Source organism: Talpa europaea (assembly GCF_964194135.1).
Source record: "Talpa europaea genome assembly, chromosome: 5".
Classification (NCBI taxonomy): domain Eukaryota; kingdom Metazoa; phylum Chordata; class Mammalia; order Eulipotyphla; family Talpidae; genus Talpa; species Talpa europaea.
In genome coordinates, this window is record NC_140071.1 from 6,155,494 (window position 1) to 6,183,362 (window position 27,869).

Genomic DNA, 27,869 nt, shown 5'->3' on the forward strand with positions numbered 1-27,869 from the left:
CAGAACTGAGTCAAATGCCAAAGATGTCAGTCACCAATACAAATACTGTCTATTCCACTCCTGAGGTACTTAGATAAGTTCATTTCAGAGACAGAAAGAAGGTGATGACCAAGGGTGATGACCTGGGGGAGGGCAGGGGAAAGTGGGGAGTCAGTGTTTAATGGGGATAGGGTTTCATTTTCATCAGATGAAGCGCTCTGGCCACTCAACACTTCATGCCGTTGAACCGTAGTCATAAAAATGGTTAAAATAGTAAATTTCATATTGTGTATATTGAATCATAATTTTTTCAAAAAGTGCCAGCCGGCGGTCTTCAGTTGTCCCAACTCACCATCGCATCCATAAAAGGGAAGGCAGCAAGATACAGGAAGGCCCTTCTCGTTTTGCTCCCCACCGACTCATCCACGTGGTGCAGCTTATTGATAATGTAGTAACCTAAGTCACTATACGCTGCAGAGGACCAAGACACAGACATGGTGTTATTTAGAGAAAGCTCTTTATACACTTTTTGTCTCAAAAGTTTAAGAACAATTCTAAATATGATTTTCATTTTTATAGGAAAAATGAGAAAATTTAGATGACCAAATAGAAGAAAATCATCTACAGTCTTCTCCCTCCATCCAGAGGAGGGCACAGGTAACACTCTGGGATCCAATTTCCCGGTCCTTTTATGTGCATGTGTGTGTGTGTGTGTGTGTGTGTGTGTATGCATGTGTGTGTGACATAAAAATAGGATCATTCTCTCCCTGCTCTCTCTCTGACACACACACACACACGCATATATAACAACACTCTTTTGTGGAGCATGAACTCTCCATGAAAAGCTTCTATATTTTAATGGTTGCACTGAATTTCTTTTTGTGGGTTTACTTAATATCAGCTTACTCATTTTCCCATTTTTGTATTAATACATTTAGGTTGTTGCCATTGTTCTGATATCACCGAAGAATGCTTGTTTGACATGTTTGAAGCTAAATGTTTGCACATATTCCTAATTTTTTACCCAGAGAAAATTCCTAGAACTTACTCTGCCTTTTCAATAAAGGTTTACAGCTGGCTTTTCACCTCTTGCTAGTCCTTGAGTTTCATTCTCTGCAAGGAAGGTGGCAACTTTGAATACAGTCCTGGCCAATGGAAAAAATGGAATCTCTATGTTGATTCCCAAGTGCCTCCAACGTCAGATATTCATGGCCAGACAGTGTGTGACCAGAACAGAGTGACGCTTCATCCATACAGGCTGAAAATGCACTGGTGGGAATAGGTATAAATGAAACAAGGAAGAGGTCTTCCTTCTGTAGCTCCTTGAGATATCATTAGCCGAGATTAAATAAAATATTAAGTTATTTTCCATCTCACTGATACATGTTTAGTGTACACAGAGAAATAATCATCTTCATTGCTTTACACGGTGTCTTAATCGGAATGTCCTTGCTGTGCTCATTCTTTGACGAATAGCAATATGAATGTCCTTCACAACTACAGGAGCAGCTTTGAAAGTGAAATAATAGTGATGATGATGATGATAATAATAATAACCATTTCAATGCCTGGAGGGACTTTTTACCACACTAACCTTTAAGAAGAAATAACCCTCGATCCTTTGTGGGGATGAGACTTGAACTCTGGGGGTTTGGATTAAATGAGGTCTTTGGGATGTTATCAGGGACATATAAAGGCACAGATGGGCGCCCCAGCAGGGGCAGATGCCAGCGAGAGGTTTCAGGAGCAGGGCCTGCAATGGCTAAGACATCTGGAGACATCTGACAGGGGTTGGCAGAGGCAAGCGCTGGGGTCCAGGTCCTCCAAGGAGGGACAGAGGTGAAGGGCGACAGGTGAGCTGCCAGGGGTGCAAAGGTGCCAGGTGTGGACCGTGGTGGGGCCAGGGCAGCCACTGAGGTAGCAAGAAGAGAAATTCTGGAGGAAGGGCTTCCCGGGTGGAAGGAGAGAAGAGACCAGAGGTGGGCTGAGGCAGGGGACAGGCAGGCAGGAGGCAGCAGCGGTGTCTGTCTGGCCAGAGGGCACACATGAGGGTGGTGTGGAAGGCTTGAGCTGACCCTGGAGGCAGGCAGGCAGAGCCCAGGCTGCCTGGGGTGCCAGGTAAGAAGTGCATTCCCGCGTGAGCTACAGGAAACCGGAGGAGAGGCCAGCAATCACGCACACAGTCCACTTTGGGGGCTGAACCTTAGAAATTTCATCTCAAAGTCTCGTAGGTGCTGCTTATTTATTTGTGCCTTGTCTTTATTCATCCCAGAAACGTTCACAGGGATGGGAGCTGCAAGGAGATGGTCCTGTCTACCCACACCCCTGTCCCCTCCCTGGCAGAGGCCACTGGCAATGGGGAAGGCAGCCCTGCTGGGTAAGCAGAACCAGGCGATGCCAAGTGCAGGAGCCCAGCTGGCTATGAATAGCTCCTGGGCGAAATTCCCTGATAAAGGTTAGCGCGGACAGTACGCGCCAGCGCGTGGCCAAAGCCGGGGCCTGGGAGGCTGAGATCCAGAGGGCGGGGTGAGGGCTTGGAGGGTGTCCCCTCAGAAGTCCTATGTTGAATCCTAGCCCACGTCCCTTGGAATATGCCCTTATCCGGCACAGGGTCACTGCAGACACACCCAGTTAGAATGAGGCCCGCTGGAGGACCTGTGTGGCTGGGACACCAGGGGAACCTTATGTGGACCTGTAGGCAGAGATGGGGTGATGCCTCTGCCCACCACGGAGCACCTCAGAGGGCCACCCAGAGCAGAGGGGAGGCTGGAGGACGCTCCCTCAGGCTTCCGAGGGAGGCAGCCCGCTGCACACCTGTACCTTGGACCTCCAGGCTGCGTTACTGGAAACAACTCATTTCTGTTGTTTGAGCCCCTCAACCTGAGGGACTTTGTTAGCACAGCCCCAGCAAATGCAGACAAGCAGCTGCTGAGCAAGGAGGGGGGGTCTTTTCCTGACAGGCGTGGGGGAAGGCAGGAAAAATGGGGAGTGAGACAGGAGCCGCTGCGTGCAGGGTGTGCGCTTGGCTTGGGCCTGGGAGGGTGGCGATCAATAAGCTCTGCTACCCTCAGCTGATGCACTTATCAGACCATTTTAACGCAAACATATAACACTGTGCCTTGGTGCAGCGGAAGGAAGAGGAAACATGGCAAGTGGCCCGCGGGGGTTTCTGGGGGGCGCGCGCAGCCCAGCTTCCTGGCTCGGCCAGCAGGTGTCACCCTCCGCCTCTCCCGGCCCCGCCCGCGCCCGCCCCCACCTGCTGTTTTCAGCCTCAGCTCCCCGAGGCTCCAGGCACCCCAGGCTCCAGGGCACTTGCGCCTGCGGGTCCAAAGCTGCTGAGCTTCTGTTTACTTCTTGCCCTCTTCCAGCGGTTAGAGGAAAAAATTGGAGGCCAAGAAAATCCTTTTCTCCTCCTTTTTCTTCCTTCCCAACGTAGCCAGTGTGATTAGAGCCAGGAAGGCGGTTTCCACTTTGTGAGCTGGGAGCCTGAAACCCCAGCAGCTGGTTTGACCCACACTCCCTCCTCTCCCCTGCCCGGGGCAGTTTCTGGCCAGAGCTGTGGGCTTGGCGGTCCTTGGTTCCAAGGACTCTGGAGTCCATCGTCACCAGGCCGCTGCCTTGACAGAATCATAACGTCCAGCTCCTAGAAACTGCCTGAGTGAGCCTGCTCTGAAGCAGCTCGTGCTCCTCGCCGGGGCAGAGCTCCACATGAAACTCAAGCAAGGTTTTGAACAGAGGGAAGCAGAATTCAGGAGGCAGCTCTGCTCTGACTGACTCTGCAGGTGAACAGCTTTGACTCCACACACCCAAGGAGGCAGAGGGAGGATGTCCAATGCCCCTCAGCCCAACGGGGTGATGGACCCCTCCAGATTCAGCGCTTCCCAAACACGCTCGTCCAGAAGTTGAAGTGCCATGAAATAGTAATATATTTCAAATACACGTATATAGACACGTTTATATATTTAACATATATTTAAAATATGTTTACATTTCATACTTATTGCACAGCTGTATTTTTTCCCCAAGGGAACTGAGAGAAAAGGACTCCTTCCATTTTACTAACAAGATAATATATGCATTGCCAAGGGGCAAACTGAAGAACGCTTATTCTTTATCTTTCAATTAATTAATTAATGAGGTCACACTAATTCCCAGCACTGTATAGGTGCCAGGAGTACATGTTCTCACCTGCTACCCATTCCTTCCTGCCACCCCCCCTCTGGTAACCATCACTCTGTGGTCTAAGGAGACCCCTTATTCTAGCTCAGATTCCCAAGGTCCCATGTTTAAAAGTCTCAAAGTACTACCGACTGGGCCACTGTGCTGTTTACTAGACCTCTCCCGGGTGGGCAGCTTCACCTCTCTGTTTCCATGGTGTCACTTCCAAAGTGTGGTGTTGGTGTGGCTGAGAGGCCACATTTAAATCACCTCAACAAATATGGCTGAATGGCTTGTGCATAGCAGGCGCTGAGCCAAGTGACCCAGCTGTGCAGGGGCCAGTTTCCCGATCCAGGGCGGGGACACACAGAGGAGCTCTCCTCTGCAATCATCATCTGGAAGAGGTGGGGCGGGGCGGAGCGGGGAGAGCTGTCATAACCCCCCACACACAGTGGTCAGGTCAGCAGGAGAGGCAAATGCAAGAACATAAATTCTGTCTGATTGGTCTCAACACTCAGTAGAGTGGGGTTCAGCATAATTTATAGCACGCTATCTGCTTCTTTCTAGAGAACATGATTTGTGTCTGCATTCCCAGGATTTAACTCAGTGTTTGTCCTGTGCGAAACGTTCCGTACATATCGATGTGATCAAAGCAAGAACCTGAAATCCCCCAACGAAGTGACTAGGGTAGACTGATTGCAAAAATGTCCTGAATTCTTCTTTCTCTCTGTGTCGCTACTCTGCAAGGTGATCCAGTGACAGCGCCTGTTAAAAGTTGGAGTCTACCCCTAGCCTTGGCCTTGGACCTGGGCTGACCTGTGACTTGTCCTGGATAGTGGTATGCACAGTCCTGCTGCTGACCTTGGCCTCCAGAGGCCCGTGTGCCTCTGTCCTCACTTGGAGCACTGCCATCACCTCTACCCCAGTCCAGGGTATGCTGGTGGAGAACAAGAGAAGCCAGCTAGACCGGCCTCCAGTCAGCTGACAGCCCCTCAGGGAGCCCCCCCAAGACCAGCAGCAGAGCTTCCTTATGACTCTCATCTGACCACACAGGCACAAGAATGGCCACGTCCAAAGGACTGTGGTTTGGAGTCTGCAGAGCAAATGCTTGCTTTTGGAGTCACTGAATATTGGGGTGGCTTGTTACCTAGTGATACGTTGTGAGCCTACACAGAAACCATCTGCTCCTTCTTAGCCCCTTGCAGGTTTTAGTGATATTGAATTGTACCAATTCTTTATCAGATGGGTTTAGAACCCAGGAATAGTAGACATGTTTGTTGACAAGGGAACAGAGAAGCTGAACAGCTGAAGTTCATTGTAGGTGAGCAAAGGTCTGTTTTTAAAATGGTGTCACAGATGAACCCTTCACAAGAGTCCTCCCTAGAGTTAGGCTTAGGAAAGGCACACGCACTGTTGGCTACCCAGCAAAGGCCATAGCAAAACACCGGAAATACCCCAAGGCTTGCAATTTGGGGATCCAGAACCAGACTCTCGTTACGCATGCAGCAGACATGCACTTTTGGGCCAGGGAATCTTCTGAGGCTTCATGTCTGAGCTCAACACCATTCCAAGTGTCTCCTCCTTGAGTTAATGCATAAAGTTTTGGGGTAGCACATAGTGGTTTGGTACATTTTCTGCAACCATCTTGACCTCACAAATCCCCACCAAGCATTGGTGGGAAGCACCAGGTGGTTAGCAAGAGACACCCCAGCCCAATCCAGGAAAATTCACAACCCCATGCAGATCTCTCAGGGGCAGGCAGAATGAGAAGCAAACGTGATGAAAAGGACAAAGCAAATGTCTTTCTTGGGGGCACCACAGTCAACAGTGGATGATGCAGCAAGAGAGCTCTTTGGGCTCTTGGACCTGTGCCGACTCTGAACATACCCCTGTGCCCTGTTACTCAGGGCCCAGTGAAATGGCACCAGGTCAGTGCAGGTAAGGACTCCACCTGATACTGGGTTTTCAAGGCTGGAGATGCTCACATTGGAAATGGAAGTAGATGCTCTAAGGGTTGGTACATGATTAGATACTGAAAAACGTGGGGTGTCCATTGGAAAGATGACAGAGAAGGTGACCTGGGAGGTGGAGCATCATGGAATACACAATCGCTGAAAAAAGCCTAGAGTATCTAGTCAAGACCCAAAGCCATAACCAAGGAGATTATATAGAAAGATCAAGTGCATCTAACTTCTCTAAATGTACATTTTTTTTAGAGACCATGAGGTCACCAATACGCAAATCAACCAGGAGACCATTCTCAGCTGAAGTTGCATTAACGCACTTAACTGAACACTAGCATAAATCTAATTTATTCGATATGGGTGTCCCCGAGGGGTCACCAAACTCCCCACCACTGACAAAGGATGTCCGAGGGACTCCGGTGCAGCTGTGGGACTCGTCGGTAGACACTGAAAAGGGTGGAGTGTCTCCGTCCTCCTTGGGCTCGCCCTGGTCTCGGGCACAAGGCGTCCACCCTCGAACCTGTGACACTCAATGGTCTCGTTCTCCCTTCAATCCCCCCACCCCATACGTAACCTGCGGCCGCAAGTGCCTCCTGCAGCTCTATCCCCTCACACTCCTGCTCCTCTGTTTTCTCTCTGTGACTCTGCTCTGTCAAGTCGACCAGAAGGTTTTCACTCCCTTCACTTTGATCTCGGTTCACTTCTCTTATGGGCTGAAAAGAGCTCTTGCTGGTGTCCTTCTAGAAACTGGTGCCGAGCACACATACCCCCACCCACTCCAGCCACTCAGGACAACAGTGTATGTGCTCCCAGCAGCTTTAGTTCCTATCTCAGCTCTGGGATCAATTCACGGATCAATTTTTGACCATCGGGGCCTGGAATGGCATGCCCACGCTATTTGTCCAATAAAAATTTTTGCTGATCAATCAAATTATATAGCTGGGGGCTTGATTATTTTAAAAGCGAGTGAAACAAAGGACAATTCTTACTCTTCTTTAGTCAAAGAACATTCAAAGCAGGAAGATCATCCCTCAGCATATGAGTGGCGTATCTTTTTAGAGTTAGCATCTGTATTAACATCTTAAGGGAAAACAGATCCATTTTATCAGTGTTTGATAATATCTAGAAAGAGAAATACATTCCTTAAATAAGCAGAGGGCATCGTGTTGGGACAAGTAACTAGTATCTTAAAGAATAAAGCAAATAAAAGGGAAACTAGGAAATAAAGCAAAAAAGGGAAGAAGAGCTGGACTTGAAGCTGATAGAACGTAGATGTGGTTAAAACCAGGCGCCTGATGCTGGATGGAATGAACAGAAATGTAACAGGCAAACGTCACCCCTTGGAAGTGGTTCTGACCATAGCAAAATAGGAATTTAGAGCAATGGGGCAAATTCTCGACTTCCTCTTGTATCAAAGAGAAAGGGGAACATTAGAGCCTGTTGAGCTGAAAGAAACTCTCCCTTTCAGCGGCAGAGAAGAGGGGACCCCCTGCTTAGAACCAAGCCCGAAAAGGAAGAACCTCTTCCTCCCCTATTCCCACGTGCCTGTCTCTAAATGCCATCAAGAAGTTAGAAGACCTTGATAAAAGAAAGAAATTCATGAAGGCTCTGGGGAAACAGCACTTAAACGGAAAGTGTGAGGCAATTAGACTAGTTTTGCCTGAACAAAGGAATACAGAGAAATTAAGGTGCAAGCCTTGGGGTCTCTGGTTCCTGCTTCTATTCTGTGAGCTGAACACGGTGAATTTATAATACACACAGCTCGTGTCTGCTGTAGCCCCCCGGGAGCTGATCGTGCGGGGGATATAGACTCATTTCCTTATCAGTCCAAAGAACTATAATGGGGAAGACAGCCCGAGAGCACACCAGTGGCTTCTTAGTCAAATATACTGGGAGTCTCTGCATTTTTCTTTGATTTACGTCGCTCCCTGTTACAAGGATCACTATCCCAGAGCTGACTATTAAAGCAATAATGTAAGTAGCTGTTTTTAGCATGAAAGATGTGAAAATGAGTTTAAGTGTCTAGTGTTGGTGATACATAAAGTAGAAACTGTGTGTGTGTGTTGGGGGCGGGTGAGTGCAGGTTCCTGATGGTGAGTGCAGGCCAGAGAACAACATCCTATCTGCCCTGGAGGTCAAGATTAGGAAGAGTGGGCAAGGTGTGAGTACAGGAAAGTTCACAGGTTGCTAAGAAGGAAGGAGGAAGGAAGGAGAGCCAAAGAGGCTGGTGCAGATGACAGCAAAGCATGAGTTCGATCCCTGGCCAGGGAGCTACCCACATGGCACCTCTCCTGACTCACCCGCTGCTCCCCTCAGCAGTGTATTTCAGTAGATCTATCTGTTCTGCTCCCCACTCTGTCTCTGGTGAATCCTCTCACCCTCCCACACCTCTGGCCTGTACTCCAGTTCTTGTATGCATAAATAAATACATCTTAAAAAAAAAAAGAGTGACTGAAGACTTGGGCAGAAAAGTGCACAGAGGTCGGTAGAGTAATAGAAGGCAAATCGGTAAAATCTAGTCTTCAGTGTTGGAGAGAAAGTGCTCTGTGCTTTCTCGGCAACTGTAGAAAGCAGCTGTTTGGTAGAAGACAAAATACATAATTGTAAAAATGCCGAAAGTGATAAAAAATGTTAAGGATTATATTTTGACTTAGATTTAAGATTTTACAATTCCATTTCAAAATCAGAAAACTTAGATTTAACTTAGGCAGAAAGGTTGACTTTTATTTCAATGCCTGCAGGTTTCTTATAGCAGTTGCAGTCACACAGTACACTCAGCTTTTCTCTTAATTACTGACAGCTAGTAATCATCCCAAGCTTCATTTGACAATGCCAAATTAGATTTACCTAGAAGTCCAAATAAAAAGACAAGCAGCAAAAGAGAACTAATTTAGCTTTTCAGGCAAAAACTGTAGACCTAGTATGGAATTTTCTCAAATCAATATTTGAATTTTCTCAAATCCATCTTTGAAAATGGTCCAGATAGACTCTAGTTGCAGAAATTTTTCTTGAAACTCAGTCGACTAATAATTATTCAGGGCATAAAATAAGGGAAAGCAAGGCCTCTGCTCTCTATCCCTGAAGTTCTCAGCCACATGAAATGACCAGTGTCAACCCCTTGGCTGGACATCTGGCCTATGAGTAGAAGCTCTCTTCACACTGTTCTCAGCACACAATTCTTTGCTGCATTAAAAAGGAAAACCACAAAGGCCTCACCCCATCAGTTTGGCATTTGTGGTTCTCAAAGAACCAGTGCCAGCTTTACACAGGTAGAAAATGGGTTATGAAGTGTCATTCTATTGCAACCACGCTCTACAGATGTGCCATTCAATTTTACACCATACAAGTCGAGTTGTTTTAAAGCCAACAAGTTCTGAACTCATGCCCTAGGGGTTTCGGCCCCACTCAGAAGTCAGACGAGGCTGACAATGTGCTTCTGAATGGGGTGCAGACTCCTCACTGCAGGCAGGACAGAACTTTCCTGTTGTTTCAGGAGAAGAACGTTCTACAAAGAGTATTTAGTCTTCTTATGAATAAAACAGAGTCATGAGACCCCAAAATAAATTAACCTTAAAGCCTAAATAGTTTGTGATTTGTTCTCACTGTAGTTAAAATTCACTCTATAAAACTGTGCTGTTTTTATTCTGGAGTGATCCTGTATAACAGGGAGTGTCTAACACAGGCACCAGCCATTCTGTAGACCTTAGCTGGTCCTCGAGCCCATCACCTGAAGGATGCCAGTGCCTCTTCGGGAAACAGTGAAACAAAACCACCACCTTCCCAGAGAAAACCCATCTTTTTTTCTTACACTAAGTCCCTTCCTTTCATGCCCCGAGAGCCTCATAATAAATACTTAATCGTTACTGAAGAAATCTCTTAACACAGCGATGCTTACCTATCAAGGTGTGGAAAATGGCAGCGATGGCTCCAGCCACCACCATGCACAGGACGGCTTTGGTCCTGTCTCGCTTGCTGTTCACAAACACCAGGCCCACATTTTTAAAGTCACTCATGGGCCCGGTGAAGAACTTCATCAGGGAGTACGCCAGCCCGTAGCTGGCCAGCATCTCCACGGCATCTTCCTTGACAGCAGCGATGCCCCGGTTCAAGGCCTGGAAGGGGGCAGACAACAGACACGGTGAGAAGTTGCCTGGTCTCTGGGGGCTCACACTTCTAAATAAAACTCAGCAGATCGTGTTTCTATAGAAACGCTAAGCAGTTTATAGGATGGGTCTCGCTGGAATTCGATAAAGGTTATTAGTTTTCATTTTTATCCATATTAGCTCAGTTTGCAATACCTTCTTGTGGGGGGTTAAAGTAATAGAAAAAAAATCCAACAAGTATGTTCTGGTAGTATCAGAAAATAATTCTCAGAAGTTCTGGTCACACACTTAACATGTTAAATGTATTTGTAAGCTGCAACTACTTAATTGCAAAGGGCATTCTGGAAATGAGTCAGTCACTTTAGATGGGGAAGGTGAGGGTTTCCTTTTTCTTTTTTTTTTTTTAAAGATTTATTTATTTATTTATACAAGCACTTATTTATTTATACAAGCATTTATTTATTTATACAAGTACAGTCAGAAGCGCGGGAGGGTGAGAGAATTCACCAGAGCCAGAGCGGGGAGCAGAGCAGGCAGAAGGACCGAAGGACACTGCTGAGGGGAGCAGCGGGCGGCAGGAGAGGTCTGCGCGCCATGTGGGACCCTCCTCCGGTGGCCGGGGAGCAGCCGGGGATCCAACCGGCGCCGCAGAGGCCGCGGGCAGCTTCGCAACCCAGTGCTCAACCACTGAGCCACCGGGGAGGCTCTCCTTTTTCTTTTAGAGTGTGTGTGTGTGTGTGTGTGCGTGCGTGTGCGTGCATGCATGTGCGCATGTACAACTGCGCCCACACACATAATCTGAAATACTGAGTACGTATTATGTAGGTCTCCGTAGAGTGAGTTTCTATGCTTTGAGAAAAACATAATAAAGAAACTTATTATTCCATCAATGGATGCAATTCATCTGACTCTTACTGTATTTGAACGGGAGATATATTCCTAGGCTCTGCAGACACAGTTGAAGAAAGAATAAAAAAACAGCCCCCAAAACCCTGCGATCCAATTCTCTCCTTTTGCATAACGCTTCCTCAAGAAGATGCATACGTAGAATATTCTAATTTTAGCCATGTTCCGCTGAGGTACTGGCGGCCTTGTTAGGATGGTTATTTCCCAGCAATCCCACCTACTAGACAGATAAATTACACAGGAGATAGTGAGAATGGAGGTGGGGAACTTGACTGAAAAAATGTCACCAGACCATACATAGCCTGTTTTTGGGAACAGACAACTGACTAAGCAAAAAACTCAGGGTTCTGTGCAGTTAAATACTTTTTAAAATAGCCTTTGTTTCTTGTGCAGTTTTTAGTTTACAGCAAATGGAACAGAAAGTACAGAGCGTTGTCATACACCCTGCACCCCAACATGCACAGCACCCAACCATCAACACCCCGCGCCGAGCGCTCATGTGACAACCGATGAACATCCCCAGGCCCCCAGCCTGCGTCAGGTACACGCTTCATGTCGTACTTTCTGCGGGTTTTGACAAATGTGTGACGACACACATCCACCATCGGACAGCCGAGCACTCTCTGCAAGGCGTTGCTAACAACAAAACACATTTACAGGGAAATACCACTGTATAAAATGATGTTAGAAGAATCTAGACTAAAAGTGTAGGATAGTTGTACAAATTCAGCTTCATTCTTCTGCCAAAGCTGAAAAGCTTATTTATATAAGTGATCTCATAAAACCCTGACAAACCTTATTATATAAGCTAGTTTCTGATCATTGTTTTCCAATTATATCTCTAATTCCCTTTTCTTTTTTTTCCAGTTACAACTTAAAAATTTCCATAAGAACCTTCTTGGTCTTTGCAGGGTGTACCACCTTCCTTAAAAACAAATGTGCCTTCTACCAAAGCTGATTTAATAGCGTAACCCCCAACAGCAAAATAAGAACCAGGGTGCGCCTTGCTGATATCCCTGTGCTCGGTGGGCGCAGCTAGTCAGCAGGCTCCTCCAGGTGTCAAACCCTCCCACTTGATCATTTTTCCAAATTAATTTCCTTTCCAATTCCTGGAGTGGATGCTATCAGTGTCCCCCAGCCCTCCCCCCCCCCGCCTTCACCCCCCCCTCCGGCCCTGCGCACTCCGCTGGGCAGGCATCCATCCCCAGGTATGGGAGTGGCCACTAATGCTCCAAGCTGCCTCCTTCTCCGGGAAAATTGCCACAGTCACTTTGGCTTAGTTGAGCATACCTGGCCCCAGGCAGCAGCGATGCCTGGTTGACATGGGGGGATAAGAGATGGGCTCCCCTGCCTCAAATGGACCGCTCCATTTGAGATTCATGTTTCAGGGCTCCTGAGGCAATCAGGAACAGGGGAGACCACATCCTTAGCTGCCTCCCTTTCTCTCCTGCCCAGAGTGCTCACCCAGTCAGCCGTGTGCACGGGAATTCCCCAACAGCCTCTGCTCCCAGAGACCCTGACTCAGGCCCAGTGACAGCTCTCCAGACACCGAGAGCAGAGGAGCGTGCAGTCTTCTCTTACTCATCCTCACCCAAATCGATGGCTGCAAGCTGTTTGCAGTTTTATTGCTAAAATTTGTTCCAATTGAAATGAAATGTATGATTCAGGATGCCTGAAAAGTATATGGGACCCTAATCATGTAGGGTCATGCTCTCTCTGTGCCCAGATGGCAAAGCTTTACCTACTCTGGCTCTAGAGAGTCGCGCTCTGCCTGGGGCAGCCACTGCACTGATTGTTTGCTGACTGAATCCCAAATCCAGCGTTGAGCAGGTGAGAAGGCAGGCGCAGGAAGACTGAGTGTGAAAACTCTACGAGCTCAGCAGTCATGGTATGATGAGGAAGGGGCGCTGGGGTAGCCACGAGCCTTGAGATGCACCTGTTCCATCACTAACTCAGCAGCCTGGGCACTTACTCCCCCTGAAATGTCTGATCCATCGTGGATCAGACACAGCTGGTGATCATAGTACTAAGCAGCAACTGGCACAGAATAGACACTTGAAAGAGAGGATGTCTGCCTGTTCTGTTTACTGTTCTAGCCCTCCTGTGTCGGGACCGTGTAGCTCCCAACACTCACACTCGCCTGCAGGAACTTTAAACCTACAGCAGATGTTGATTATAAGGTGCTACTACTGGGCCTCCCTTGTGGCGCAGCGGTTGAGCGCTGGGTTGCGAAGCTGCCCGCAGCCTCTGCAGCGCTGGTTCGATCCCCGGCTGCTCCCCGGCCACCGGAGGAGGGTCCCACATGGCGCGCAGACCTCTCCTGCCACCCGCTGCTCCCCTCAGCAGTGTCCTTCGGTCCTTCTGCCTGCTCTGCTTCCTGCTCTGGCTCTGGTGAATTCTCTCACCCTCCCGCGCTTCTGACTGTACCCAGTGCTTGTATAAATAAATAAATAAAAATTAAATCTTTATAAGGTGCTACTACTTACAAGTTATGTATTGATGCAATGTTTTTAAAGACTGCACCCAGCGATGGAAAACTATTCCCAGAGCTCAAGAAACATTAAAATGCAAGAAAAGGAGAGCTTTAGAATGGAGGACATCGGCTATGTTATTAGCCCTTAATTATTCCCATTTGGAGCAGTATTTCAGCCAATTTGTTCACTTCTTAGTTTCATGATTTTCTTTTGCTACCAAGAGGACTAAAAGATTGAGTTGGTAAATAGTTCACACAAAGTTACTATATATAGTTCTATGTCACTGGTTTGATGGTGTCACTCTGCCCTGAGAGCTTTACCAAGGCCCAGGAGAACAGCTGTGTGGTTGCCCAGGAGGAACAGGACCTAAAATCCAGCAGAAACACGTCTGAGATGTCTTAGGCTTGAATTGAGGCAGAATTCTGTTCTGAGGTAGGTTTAGCTGCTCTTTGGAGGCAAGTTTGGAAATGGTCGTGAACTTTGCTTCAGATGCGGCCCAGATCTTGAGCACGTCAACCTTTGTAAAGACCAAACTGCCTTCAAGCCTCACGGCTGGTCCCGGACAGCAGAGCCGGGCTCTGTTCCCGCTTCCGGTTCATGCTCTTTGTGTCTGGACAATCAGCGACTTGGACCCTCTGACTAAAAACAGACGTAGCGCTGGAAGATGTTCCGTGGGGCCCCCTACCTGCCTTAGTAGCCCCCCACGGTCTGCTAAGTTCATGGTGTCCTGTGCCTGATTTTTTTCTTGCCCTTGAAAGTCAGCAAAACTATAGGACACTAAAAAGTTAAAAAAAAAAAAAAGCAAAAGAGAAGAGAACCTTCAAGGAAACACTTAACAAAACACCCAGATGACGCCAGCTCCCTGGAGGAACGGTCAAGAACGTTCAATCCTAAAAGAAATCTGACATTTTAACCTTGGGGTCTAGGAACCAGAAACATCTCTGCACTGCAGTCCGAGGTTCTCTGGAGCAGGAGGCACCAGTGACCCCCGTCCTGCCAACCACCTCACGTCAGGGGAGGAAGGCTGTGTCCCGGGAACGGGCTGAGAGGGGGTGACCCGTGGGGTGCTGTTTCTCTGTGTGTCTAGAGTTCATGAAACATGGCACCCCTGGGGTCTTCCACCTTCCCTCTTGCGGCTCCTGCTGTCTTTCCTGCCCTGCTTTCTGCCTAGTCTGTGATCACTCAGCCACACCCTCGCCATAGCCACAACGCAGTCTGCAAATCTCTGAGCTCTCCAATCATTTACCTCTTCTACTCTTATTTATGTTTATAGATGTCAACTTGGGTTTAAGAGATTTGATTGATTTGCCATTCGTTTATAGGACTCTAGGCTTGCAGACTCACACCTCCACGTGCACGGCCGCCTCACCCCCTCCACCGCAGCCCCGATGCCAGCTGCCTCCCGCCGGCCCTCCCACTGCTGGCAATCACTGGATTGCGCGAAAGTTCTACAGTTACTTTTGTTGTGATTTTGTCGGTTTGTTTTCTTTGGTTATTTATAGTCCACGGATGTGAATATCTGTGAAATCATCCAGTAATTTTCTTTCACTTTCTTTTTATTTCACTCGGCATCATCAGCTCACGTTCCGTCCGTTTTGTCCCCAAAGGCACTATTTCCTGTTTTTTATTTTTTAATTATTTTTTTCACGTATTTAAAAAATTATTTTATTTTATATATTTTTACATCATTTTTCATTTTTGCACAATGTATGCATTTTCATCTTGGTTGTAGTCCCCATACAATTCCCACCCCCCTTGTTTGACCCTAACCCCCCACCACAACCCCAGTGTGTCTGTGGTTTATAGTTGCTTGTTGATTTTGATTTTTACTTCATTATAATTAGTCTTTTTCCTGGTCCCTTATTTAGGTTTTCTAGATTCCTGCTATGAGTGAGACCATCCGGTGTTTTTCTTTTTCTTTCTGGCTTATTTCGCTGAGCACGATCCCTTCCAGCGCCATCCATGTTGCTGCAAATGGCATGAGTTTATCTTTTTTGAATGCTGAGTAATATTCCATGGTGTATATGGACCACATCTTCTTGATCCAGTCATCTATTTTGGGGCATTTGGGTTGTTTCCATAGCTTAGCTACTGTAAATAGTGCTGCTATTTCCTGTTTTTTAAAGGCTGGTCTACTAGTGCCTTGAACGCTGCAGGAATCACACCTGCCAGCACACACCTGCGCCACCACACAGTCTCAGCCTTCGGTGGCTGCAGGCTGCTCCTCCCACCCTTCCCAGATGCTCTCAGTCTTCCCAGGTGGCCTCAATCCCTCTTACTCAGCAGAGGCCTCCCATCTCACCGCATCTGGAACATAGAATCCCATCCTGTAGAAACTATATTTCTGCTCACTTCTTTCCCTAAAGCCAACCCCGTCAAAAACACAGCTGCTGCTGGGCCTCCCTGGTGGCGCAGCGGCTAAAGTCTCAGCACTATGAAGCTATCACCAGCCACTGCAGCCTGAGTGCGATCCCCGGCCAGGGAGCAACCCACATGGCGCAGCAGACCTCTGCTGACTCCCCGCTGCTCCCCTCAGCAGTGGATTTCAGTAGATCCACCTGTTCTGCTCCCCACTCTGTCTCTGGTGAATCCTCTCACCCCCCACACCTCTGGCCTGTACCCCAGTTCTTGTATGCATAAATAAAAAAATAAATCTTAAAAAAACCACATCTGCTGCAAGCCCTTCCTCAACACTCGCCCCTTCTGTTCCGATGACACTGACAGGGGAGCCTGGAGCTGCCTACGGGGGCCCTGCCTGTTGTCCCTCCACCCCCTCACAGCCTCCCTCCATTCTGCCCTGTCCCGACATTGTCCTCTCTGCTCTTTGCTACCCGACTGGCTCTGCCCATCCACATTGATACATGATTATGTCTCATCCGCTGAAAAATAAACTTTCTCTTAGGCCACACTTCTGCTGGGACTGCTCCTTCCTCACCTTCTCTTCACTGATAATTCTATCAGTAATGTTCCACCTAGTTCCACGTCTGCTCTTTCCCTTTACTCAGCCTGTTAGACAGCAGCTCTGTCCCCAGAACCATGGCATGGTGTGGCCACACTGCAGCAGAGTTGGTAAGTGCTCCACTGAGTGTTCCCCATCTCCTGCTAGCCAGGACCATCTTGCTCAGCGAATGGGCATGTCTGTCCTTACCCCCGGGCCCCACAAAGCAGCGGACCCTGTGGGCTGCCCCCTCTTTGGTGTCACTGACATTGAGGTGTCCTGGCCCTTCTGCTTCAGCACTTTCTCCCGATGCTTTCTGTCTCTGAGCTGTGAGAGTTCCCAGGGTCTGTCTGGGGCCCTCTGGCTTCTGAAGCTCCACCCCTGCTCATGGATTACCCTCCACCTGTCCTGTCTGCTCAGGAAGCTTGCATGTCAGGTTCAGAGTTCTCTTATGCTCCACACTGCGCTGTCTTTTGGGCGCTCACATTCTGCATTCCCAACACCTTGGGTTCAGCCTTGGCTTCCTGCAGGCCCTGACTTCCCCTGGGGTTCCATCTGGATGCATGACCCAGAAGCCCCAGGACCTCTCTGCAGGCCTTGACCCTCACCCACAGGTGTCTCAGTCCCTTGATCTGTCCAGTTCTCCCCAGCCCCACAGTTTGAGTCAGTCACCAATGCTCTTCCTGTCCGCAAGTGCTCCCCCACCCAGCCCTCAGAGTGCACGCTGCACCCCTCAGGGCTGCACCCTGCATGTGGGCTCCACGAAATCACCCTAAGCTCTGCACCACATTTGCCACATACAAGAAATGATTGTGGTGCACTGATGAATCTGGCCTTCTCATCTGCCTCAGCTCATTTCATTGCCCCTTGCACTGCCCAACCGCTGGTGGCCTAAACTCTGCATTTTTCTGGACAAGTGCTTTTCTCGACAGAGAATCCCCTTCACCTGGTCCCTACCCATCCGTCAGGTACACTCATAACCTGTTGGGGAATCACAGTCCTGGGGAGGCTAGCCCCCAGGCCATGTTGCACCCTGCAGAGACCCCAACCCCAATATTGCAGTGGCTGCCTGCTTACTGGAGCGCCCACCTCCCCAGGCCACTGGGGTAGGGACTGGGCATGTGGCCCCCACATCTACAGCACGAGGCCTGGCAAGGCTGGACACGAGCAGTCAATGAGTCCACCTCAGCGTGCAGCTACTTCTGGTTGTTCACGACACAAGGCTCCAACTGGAGGCTTGGTTTCCCGGGTAAATAAGAACAAATACTATGTTTTTGGTAGTATATGAAGAGTTTTTAATGTATTAATTTAATATGTGAAAAGTGATGGCAGTAGCACTGAACACATTCCTGGAGTTCTGGTATTTTCTCAAAAGAGAGGCAGGGACTTGCGTAGCTATTTTTACCAGGCCACGCCACGCACCCAGTAGGCTCCGGAGGAAGGCTGGCGGCTTAACTGTAGACATGTGGACAGACAGAAATAGCAACAACACCGGGCCACGTAATTTGCCTCTTAAGTGTAAAGCTGAAGCAAAGATTTTTTTTCATGTCTTTTACAAGTCAAGCGGGATACGGGGCACACTGTCCCTGGATGGAACCAAATCCTATAACAGAAGTCAGCGGCCATGAGGGGAGAGTCAGAAGTCCAGTTCAGAGGCTAAATAAGAGAGCCTTCCCGAATAGACCAGGGAGGAGAAGAGAGCACACTGCCAGGAGCTAGGGTGCCAGCGGCAGATAACCAACATGGTGACGTCCAAGTTCAGAAAAATGCTGCCTGCAAGGGTGATGAGAGGTAGCCACGATTCAGAAAAGGCCCAGGCAGCTGGACCCTGATCTCATCGCTGTCATCAGTAGTAAAAAATGATCATGTTGTGGCCTCCCTGGTGGCGCAAGGGGTTAAGTCTCAGCACTATGAAGCTGTCCACAGCCACTGCAGCACGAGTTCCATCCCTGGCCAACGAGCTGACCCACATGGTGCAGCAGAGCTCTCCTGACTCACCCGCTGCTCCCCTCAGCAGTGGATTTTAGTCGAGCCGCCTGTTCTGCTCCCCACTCTGTCTCTGGTGAATCCTTTCACCCCTTGCACCTCTGGCCTACACTTCATTCTTGTATGCATAAGTAAATAAAATAAATCTTTAAAAAAATGATCATGTTGCTCATAGAAATGGCGTTTCATGTTCTTATACAAAGAGGGGCTGAGTTGGAAGCTGGTACCGGTCCCTAAAACTGCAAGAGTTTGTGATTTGAAATGTCGGAGGCTCCATTTTCTTACTTGCAAGTAAGGTGAACACTAGCGTCATGTATCTCATCCCGCATGAGAAAAACCAATGAGAGACGAGTCGGTCACAAGCATCTTGCTAGACTGTCACCTAATCTCTTGGCTAAAGCACCCCACTGTCTACAATTGCAAAGGTTCTCGTTCATCTTTCATGATAGGAAGCAAACTCTATTGTCGCAGGTTAAATAATTTATACTCTTGCTCCCCCAACCCTGGGTCCTCAGGATATGTACGTTTGGGGGGGTGTGAACAATTCAGAAGCACACGTGTGGGAACAGCTCCCTGCAACCTGGGCCAAGAGCACCTTCGGATTCCCATCCTCTCGAGAAGTCTGGGTTCCTGTAATTTTCCACTGTTATTGTTCTGTTCGTCTGTATTTTAGAAAGTGGTTTGGGTTAAATTAGATCACTTGTCTTCCCGGTAGTTTTCCAGCCATGTTTTGTTTTCTCAAGGATCTATACTGCTGTAAACGAGACACCTCCCTCTGTTTAGCTGGAAAGCCCGCCAAGCGCTGACACCCACGCATGAGGCTGTGGTTTGAAGGGACAGCAGCGAGAGGAAGCCCAGCCCCTGGGCTGTCTAAGTCATGGCTGTGGGCAGGTCTGAAACCCAGAGACGACACTTTTCTCCTACCCCTGCCCACACTCGGACAGGAGGTTCTATAAACAAGAGACAAACCATGGAATAGCTAGGAGTCTGGCTAAGTCAGCCTTCTGGACATTTCTTCCATATGGCAGGGGAGGTAAAAGGCCTTTTCTTTTTAGGCTTCTTAATCTGAAACGTGAAAACACGTTAGCTCATGAAAGGTTTGTATTTTGCCAAGGACTCTCCTCAGATCCTTTTCTTTCATCTAGACATGAAGCTTCCTTGCCAGGGGAAATGCACCTTTAATTCAAGATGGGGGAGGCTTGGCGAAGGGGAAATAAGAGCGTGGAACCCTAGTGTGCTTGTGCTCACGTTTTCACGACGACTGAAATTCCCTACTAAAAAAAACAAAACAAAACTATAACGTGACCAGCTCCCAAATGATGGTGTGGCTTGGGTGAGAGCTCAAGGTGGCGTCTCCAAGTCAGAAGGGAGCCAACACGCTTTCGCATCAAACAACACAACACCGCAGCGCTAGTCACAAGGATCTGACAAAGAGCCACTCGGGGACCCAGAGTGTTTTCCCGAGCCCCCCACCCTGCCCTCTGCTGCCTGCTCCACGCGCCCCGGCCCAGCTGAGAAACGGGCTTTTCCTTGATTGTGCTGTCGTCCCTTACACCTGCCGGCGGGTCTCTCAGCCGCGCAGAGGCACCTTTCTTTTCTGACCCAGCTGCCTCCTCTGGGCCTCCATCAACACACAGTACTGCTAAGAGGAGGAGACATGAGGGTCTAGGAACCCCCCGCGCACGGGGATGATGAAAACAACTTCGAGGCTGACATTCCCCGACAGCTTGTTCTGACAGATGCTGTTTTAATACTTTTACTTCTCTGAACACTCTGAGAAAGCCGCTTTCCCCAGGTGACTGGTGAGGAGGCCGTGCGGAGAGGCGAAGGTAGGTGGGGTGTGTGCGTGTGTGTGTGTGTGTGTGCGCGTGTGTGTTGCAGGGCAGGCACAGAGCATGGAGGACCTAGACAGCCTGACCTCGGGGCTCACGGCCTGCCCCCCCACAGTGATCACAGAGGATGCCATGGGCCTGCTGTAAACAGAGAGGATGAGCTGATCGGATCACAGAGAATTTTAGGATTTCAAAGACCCTGCAGTCACGATTCTGTTTCTGCAGAGGAATACGTGGCATCGCTGCCGGAGGACACGGAGAGGGTGCGTGGTGGGAGAATGCAGGCGGCACAGACGAGCCAGGCCCACGGCGTCAGGCCCACGGCGTGAGGCCCAGTGTGTGGGTCACGTCTGCTCCATGGAGGGTGCCGGCCAGCGCGGCCAGGCCTGCAGCCCCCAGCCTGTCCCACCACCACGGCCGCTGCGGCAGAGACACGAGGCTCTGAGCGGGGCCTCCTAGAGACGGGCCCGGGTGTTTATGGGCTGGAGGAGCAGCAACCCAGGATCTCTGGTCCTGGGCTTTTATTCGCTTCTTGCTGTGGGGTTCCTTATTTCTGCAGGGGCTCCGGCTGTGACTCACCGCTCGTGTTTATGTGAGAGGCACACACCAAGTTTTACGAACAGTTTGTAATGCTCTGGGGCTCTTGATCAGGCTGTTTTTGGGGATGAGCGAGCGAGTCACAATTAGTCACTCAACACGTCAGTCCGTCCAGCCCCTGGATGTTCCACACTGGGTTCTACCCACGTGTGCAGACACGCACACCCACCTGGAGCCAGGAACGCCAACAAAGGCCAAACAGACATTATTTCATTGTGACCAAGCTTCTCCAGTGTGTGCTGGGCTGTGTCCACACAGGCGTGTCATTCCCTCCCCATGCTCCCTGCTACTATTAGTTTAAATTATTGACCTGATTTACAGCAGTGTAGATAGTGAAATCATCTCACTGAACAAGCGTGTCGGTGAAGCACCAGCAAACCAGGACGGAGTCAAATGGTGTCCTGAACTGCAGCAGGAGGCAGAGCTACCGATGTTGAATTTATTTTGTCTCCACCACTCTAATCATGTCTACGCCTAGTATTTTTTACCTACATAAGTGATTCAATAAAGCTGTCATCTATAGAATAATGCAGACAAAATTAAAGTGATATTCCATAGAACAACAAATATCACCATTTGATATGCATCGTGCGTGAGCTGGTAAATGCCTGTTCTAAACTTCATTCTGTAAATTCCTGATATTATAATAGTGACAAACTCTCCAGATTCACTGTAACTCAGGGTTTGCATCTCTGAGCCTCAGAACAGCCTGACGAGCTGCCTCACTACCTGCGTGGACAAGGGGTTTGAGGAGACACAGCTAGGGGACAGCTGCACGCTTGGTCACGTGGCCCTCAGCCTGGAAGGACGCTGCAGCCACAGAGGCATATTTATGGATGGTGCATCAGTCATTCAAGACATGGGGATGGACCACATGAAGACCAGCAACCTCATACACACGCACAAGTCTGGAACACACCTCTGCACATTTTCTTATTGGTTTTATCAAATGACACTCAACAATAGTACAAGGATTGAAATTCCCACTTTGCAGACAAGGAAACAGGCTCCCAAGGTTCTTGGTTGATAGAGGCCGCAGAGGTCAGTGGGACCATGAGAGTGGCCATTTTCAATGCTGGACGGAAGGGGGTGGAGGTGGGAAGAGATAAACAGCTCTCTGCATGGACAAAGCAAGGGGAGGGGTGTCCACCTTCATGCAGAAATGTCTCACTGCCTGTCCAGACGGTGTAAAAAATAATTATTACTAAAGGACATTGTTGTATGTGATGACTACTTAGTTTGGGGAACTGGTGCGTCTGCATAGTAAAGCTATATTAGGTGGGGTCCCTCGGTCCCTGAGGCTGTCTCTTTGAAAGGAAGGGCGGGCAGGCCGGGGCATCTACCGAAGCTCCTGGAGATGACCTGAGGGGGCAGTGTGAGCTGAGAAGCCCTACAGGAGGAACAGTGGAAGCTTCCAGAGAGATCCCTCTGTGAATCTGTGCTGGTTGAACAGCTCCAGCCATAGCCCTGCCGACTCAAAACGGGAAGATTTGTGATGTTGTCCCTGCTGAAAGTCACCCCAGCACCAACTGGCTCGAGAAAGTTCTGTGGCCACGCCCAATCTCTTTCAGGGACTTCAAGATAGCATGTGAAATTGTCCACGTGGGGTCTTTTGGGGTTTCCCTTTGGTTTCTGTTCATCTTTGCAGCCACTGAAGCTTAATTTAATGTAACTCTCCTGGCACAGACTGAGAACAGATCATCAAGTTCCCCAAATGCCCACTGCCCAAATAAACCTAAGTTGTCAGAGATTCACAGAGATTCACCAACAGAGGCCCCAGAGCAAAAAGGATTAACATGTAGTACAAATACTAAACTTAACCCCAAAATTGGAATGATTTAAAAGCATCACCTAGGAAAACATTAATATAACTCAGTAAGTGAATAACACCCTAGTGAACTCCTTACTGTATGCTAATTATTTAAAAGTATGTATCAGGGTCTCCCCTGTGGTGCAGAGGTTGAGCGCTGGGTTGTGAAGCTGCCCGCAGCCTCTGCAGCGCCAGTTCGATCCCCGGCTGCTCCCCGGCCACCGGAGGAGGGTCCCGCATGGCGCGCAGACCTCTCCTGCCTCCTGCTGCTCCCCTCAGCAGTGTACTTCGCTCCTTCTGCCTGCTCTGCTCCCCGCTCTGGCTCTGGTGAATTCTCTCACCCTCCCGCGCTTCTGACTGTACCCAGTGCTTGTATAAATAAATAAATAAAAATAAATCTTTAAAAAAAATAAATAAAATAAAAGTATGTATCAAAGAAAAAATCAAAAGCCTTTTCTCTTATTTGCTTTCTCTGTCTTACTAGACTAGCATACTTATTAGGTCACTGTTAGAAAACTGCTTGTCTTCCATTACAAAAGAGGCAAAACGGTAGATTTTTTGGGAATAACTTCAACCAGCAGTATAGGTCCCAATGGAAGAAAACCAGAGAATTTTCTTGGAGTTCATAAAATAAGACCGGGATAAATGGAGAGTTGAGCTGTGTTCCTTGATGAGGATTCAGGTTACAAATATAAGATCTCTCTGAATTCACCTGTCAGTGTAGCGCAGCTTCAATAAAAATTGCAGTGGTTTTCTCTGGACCTTGGTGAAATGAGTTTTAACTTTAGATGGGATAATAACTGAGAAAATGTGATAAAGGAATCTATGGTGGGGAACTTTCCTTACCAGAGAGGAGCAGTTGCCAGAGAGAGTGACTCGGAGCAGAAGAAACAATAATGGAGCCTCAATAGATGACGAGATGCTGGCCCACAACAGTAATAGAGGAAATTAAAAAACGGGAAAAGACTGCCATCCGATGGAAGCGTAAATGTGACGGTTAAGGTTGAGTGCTGGGGAAGACGTGACACAGTGGGAAAGTTCACAGGCTGCTGGCTGGCCTGTAAAAGCAATAACCCTATGGCCAAGGAATATGTCAGGAGGCATTAAATCTAAAAGTGTACCGAATCCTTGATCCACTGATCCTCGTCTAGAAACCTGCCCAAACTCAATGAAGCGCCAAGACAGAATGTCACCCCCACACGGGTGATCAGCATTCTCTATCATGTAGACAGCTGGCAAAAATCTGCCTGTCTGCCAACATGGATGAAGCCAAATAATGCTGGTTCCTGCACAAAGCAAAGTCACCACAAAGCATGAAGTGGAACTAAACATGGCCAACTAGAAAGAAGGCCAAGGTACAGTGTTAAGTGGAAGGAATCTGTGCATTAGGCCACTCCATTAAAAAAAAAAAAAATAGAGGGCCTCCCTGGTGGTGCAAGGGGTTAAGCACCGCACTATGAAGCAATCCACAGCCTCTGCAGCATAAATTCGATCCCCGGCCAAAGAGGGAGCAACCCACATGGTGCAGCAGAACTCTCCTGTATCACCCGCTGCTCCCCTCAGCAGTGTATTTCAGTCAGTCTGCCTGTTCTGCTCCCCACTCTGTCTCTGGTGGATCCTTTCACCCCCTGCATCTCTGGCCTGTACCCCAGCTCTTGTATGCATAAATAAATAAATCTTTAAAAAAAAATAGAAAGCAAAGAGCTTCAAAAATGTGTAAATGTACTTGCATGTGCAAGGAGAGACCTGGAGAGTGACAGCACTGTTAGTACTGGTTATCAAGGGAGAGGTGGGGCTGAGTGAGCAGCGAGGGGAAGTGAGTGACACGCATGTGTGTACAGTTTCCCAATGACAGACAGCAGACGCCACCTTTGCAGTTTAACATGACAAAAAAAAAAAGTGCTCAGTTTTATCAATGTGCACAAACTAAAGGAAATGCCTAATTCCTCGGGTGCAAAGCTAGGGCCACCACCCAGGGAAGCCACGTTGCTCTCACTCGGTGCTTTCAGCGATCCCCCGTGGGGGGGCCTCTCGCGACAATGCCTCCTGTTCAATGCATGTGAAAAATGCCACGATTTCCGCCCGTGTTAAACACAGGCTGCATTCTAGAAGCTGCGTGCTGGTGAGGGGACAGAGGCCAGTGTCCAGGAGCCAGACCTCGGGGCACAGCCGCCGGCGAGGACGCGTCTCCGCTCGGCTCCTGTTCCCCTGCTGTGCGGTCACGCACCTCGTGAGCCTCCTCTGCTTTTTTGATCTAGGTACTGAACTCATGACTGGGTTACAGATCGGTAAAATGGCAATTATAACACAGTCTGGCCAGAGCAGTGAGGTGCTCAACCCGGTCTGCAGGGGCAGGGGCTTTGGGGACCTGTGACAGTGCCCAGGGAAAGCCCCCCTCGCTAAATCCCACTCTGCATTTCCTTGCTTGTTCTTTTTTTTTTTTATAGATTTTTTTTTTAATAGAGGCATGTTTTTTATTTATTTATTTAAATATTGTTTATGCAAGCACTGGGTACAGTCAGAAGCGCGGGAGGGTGAGAGAATTCACCAGAGCCAGAGCGGGGAGCAGAGCAGGCAGAAGGACCGAAGTCCACTGCTGAGGGGAGCAGCTGGTGGCAGGAGAGGTCTGCGCGCCATGTGGGACCCTCCTCTGGTGGCCGGGGAGCAGCCGGGGATCGAACCGGTGCCGCAGAGGCCGTGGGCAGCTTCGCAACCCAGCGCTCAACCGCTGCACCACCGGGGAGGCCCTCCTTGCTTGTTCTTAATCCCAGGTGAAATCCCAGCGCCTTCTTCCACCACCCGCCTCCGAGAACACAGGGAAGCCTCCTTTCCCAGGAGCCTTCCCGAACCATCTCAGCTGCCTAATCGTCCCTGCCACGTATCCCGTCGTCATCATTTATTCATAGCACGATTTCATTCATTCCACTGTACTCACGGCCTGCCCCCCCGGCCTGGCCCCACGCCCTTTATCAATCAACGCGCTTGACGGGGTGCCCATAAAAAGGGACAGGGCTGCCTGACCACCGTGCCGTGCACATGGGGCAGCCAGGGGCACAGCGGTCAGACTGACTGCGCAGATCCAAGCACTTCTCTGCAGCGCAGCAAGCCCGGAGTGAAGGGCTTGTGCGCACAGCTGCTCCCTGGTGAACTGTCCTAGGGACCAGCCCTTGGGGATGACGGGGGAGACAGGCTCAAGTTGCCCGAGATGGAAAGGCCCTGGGCTGGGGAAGGCGTCCCCAGGGGGACAGAAACTCCGAGAGGGACTAAGACACAGCAGGGCGGCCATGCCAGCGGCAGGCGGGGTAAGATGGAAGCGGGTGGCAAAGGGAACGGAGGTATGTGGGATGTGACTGCAAAAAGAAAATGATGTACAAGAAAGTTATATTCTTTGGGCATGAATAAATGTCCACTCATTTCATTCACATGAGGTTGAAAATCCTACCCCCTCAGTAGAAGGGTTTTACCAGGTCTCACTCCTGAGCTTTCCTGTGGCTTACATGCACTTTTTTAAAAAAATTATTTTATTTTATTTATTTATGCATACAAGAACTGTGGTGTAGGCCAGAGGTAGATGAGTGTAGGTGAGCAGATTCACCAGAGGCAGAGTGGGGAGCAGAACAGGCGGACGTACTGAGATACCCTGCTGAGGGGAGCAGCGGGGAGACAGGAGAGGTCTGCTGCGCCATGCAGGTCAGCTCCTAGGCCAGGGGTGGAAATCGTGCTGCAGTGGCTGCTGATGGCTTCATAGTGCTGCGACTTAACCCCTTGTGGCACCAGGGAGGCCCTTAAATGCACTTTTTAAAAGAACATTTAATTTTCTCACCACATATTACGTCCACTTCAATTATTCTAAACCACAGTGGGCTTCCAGAGCAGCGAAGATAGAATGTTCATTTGAAGTGCGCCGTGTGTTAGCTTGACAACCTCCCCCTACCTCTGTGGAATAATCAGTGTTTCTTCCCTGTTTTACTGAGAGTAAAAGGGACTTCACCAACATTAATTTGTTAAGCTTCTAAATGGGAAAAGTGCAGATTTTAAAAGCTGTACTCTCAAGATAAAAGCAATGATAATTCAGACCTTTGGGAGCAGGTAGATTTTTTTCATTAGGTGCAGTTAGTAACTCTGGCAGTCGAATTTGTTTTAAAGGAAGCTTTATGATGCCTTTCAAGGACTCAATATAGAAGATAAAGTTTCCTCACAAGTTAACATGTATTAAGATTTTTTCCCCCTTGGTGTTTATAAAAGACCATTTCTACGGAGCAAAAGATATTTCTCTGTAACTAATCACTTCTATGTGGAGACTAAATAGGTAAAACGTGACATAAGCCATCCTATCACCTAATTTCTAATCCTCCCAGACACAGAAGCATGAAGACTTCTCCCCTATGGCTGTCCTACATGTTTCCTTGGCTGAGGCAAAAACTGAAGAATTCAAAGAGAAAAACACAGGTCAGGGAAAAACAGGAAGTCCCGACTTTGAAAAACACTCAATCCACCTTCTATGCAAACCACAAAAAGATTAGACAAACCAAGTATTTGTTGGCTTTGGCTGTAAATTTTGAAGAGGAATAGAACCTTAAAATGTGTTTGGAAAGAGACTCAAATCACTCTTTCACTAGTTACTTTTCTCTTCGTAAAATATCTTTCAAAGGAACTGCTGAGTGGAAATCCACAATTACTTTCACATTCATCCGCGCACAGATGAGCAGTTGTGCGACGCTCTGCCTAGCTCCTGCTAAGTGTGTCGTGGGGTCTGGGCTAGGTCTTTTTTCTGAGCCACCATATTTCATATACTCTTCCTGAAGACCCAGTGGGGCAGGGAGTATTCGCTCTTGGGAAGATGGGGAAACTGAGGCTCAAAGGGGAAAAAGAATTACCCAAAGGTGAAAGCTCTTAGCAACAGAACTGAGACTTTGGCTCTAAACTCTGCAGAATAATCTGGAAAGCACCTGGCCCTCCATTTAGATGAGTGGACCCCTGCTCTCCTGGGCACATGACTGAGATTGGGCTGTTCAGCCCATCTGGCTCCCAGAGGGAGGATGAACTGAGACCTTGTTCGTGAACGCACGTGGTACCCAAGGAGAGGGGCAAAGCATCCACTCTCTGCCTCCCCTAAATCAGA

At 48.7% G+C, this 27,869-nt stretch overlaps 1 protein-coding gene across 1 annotated transcript in view; it reads right to left on the reverse strand.

The window, feature by feature from the left end:
• Nucleotides 1–27,869, reverse strand: part of ANKH (ANKH inorganic pyrophosphate transport regulator) — a gene marked incomplete at both ends in the record, with an annotated part of 113,852 nt that overhangs the window by 28,562 nt on the left and 57,421 nt on the right. Inside the window, 2 exons of the mRNA XM_084233772.1 lie at nt 332–450; nt 9,997–10,213. Of these exons, the coding sequence (XP_084089898.1) occupies nt 332–450; nt 9,997–10,213 (336 nt within the window). The remainder of the gene's footprint in view (nt 1–331; nt 451–9,996; nt 10,214–27,869) is intronic.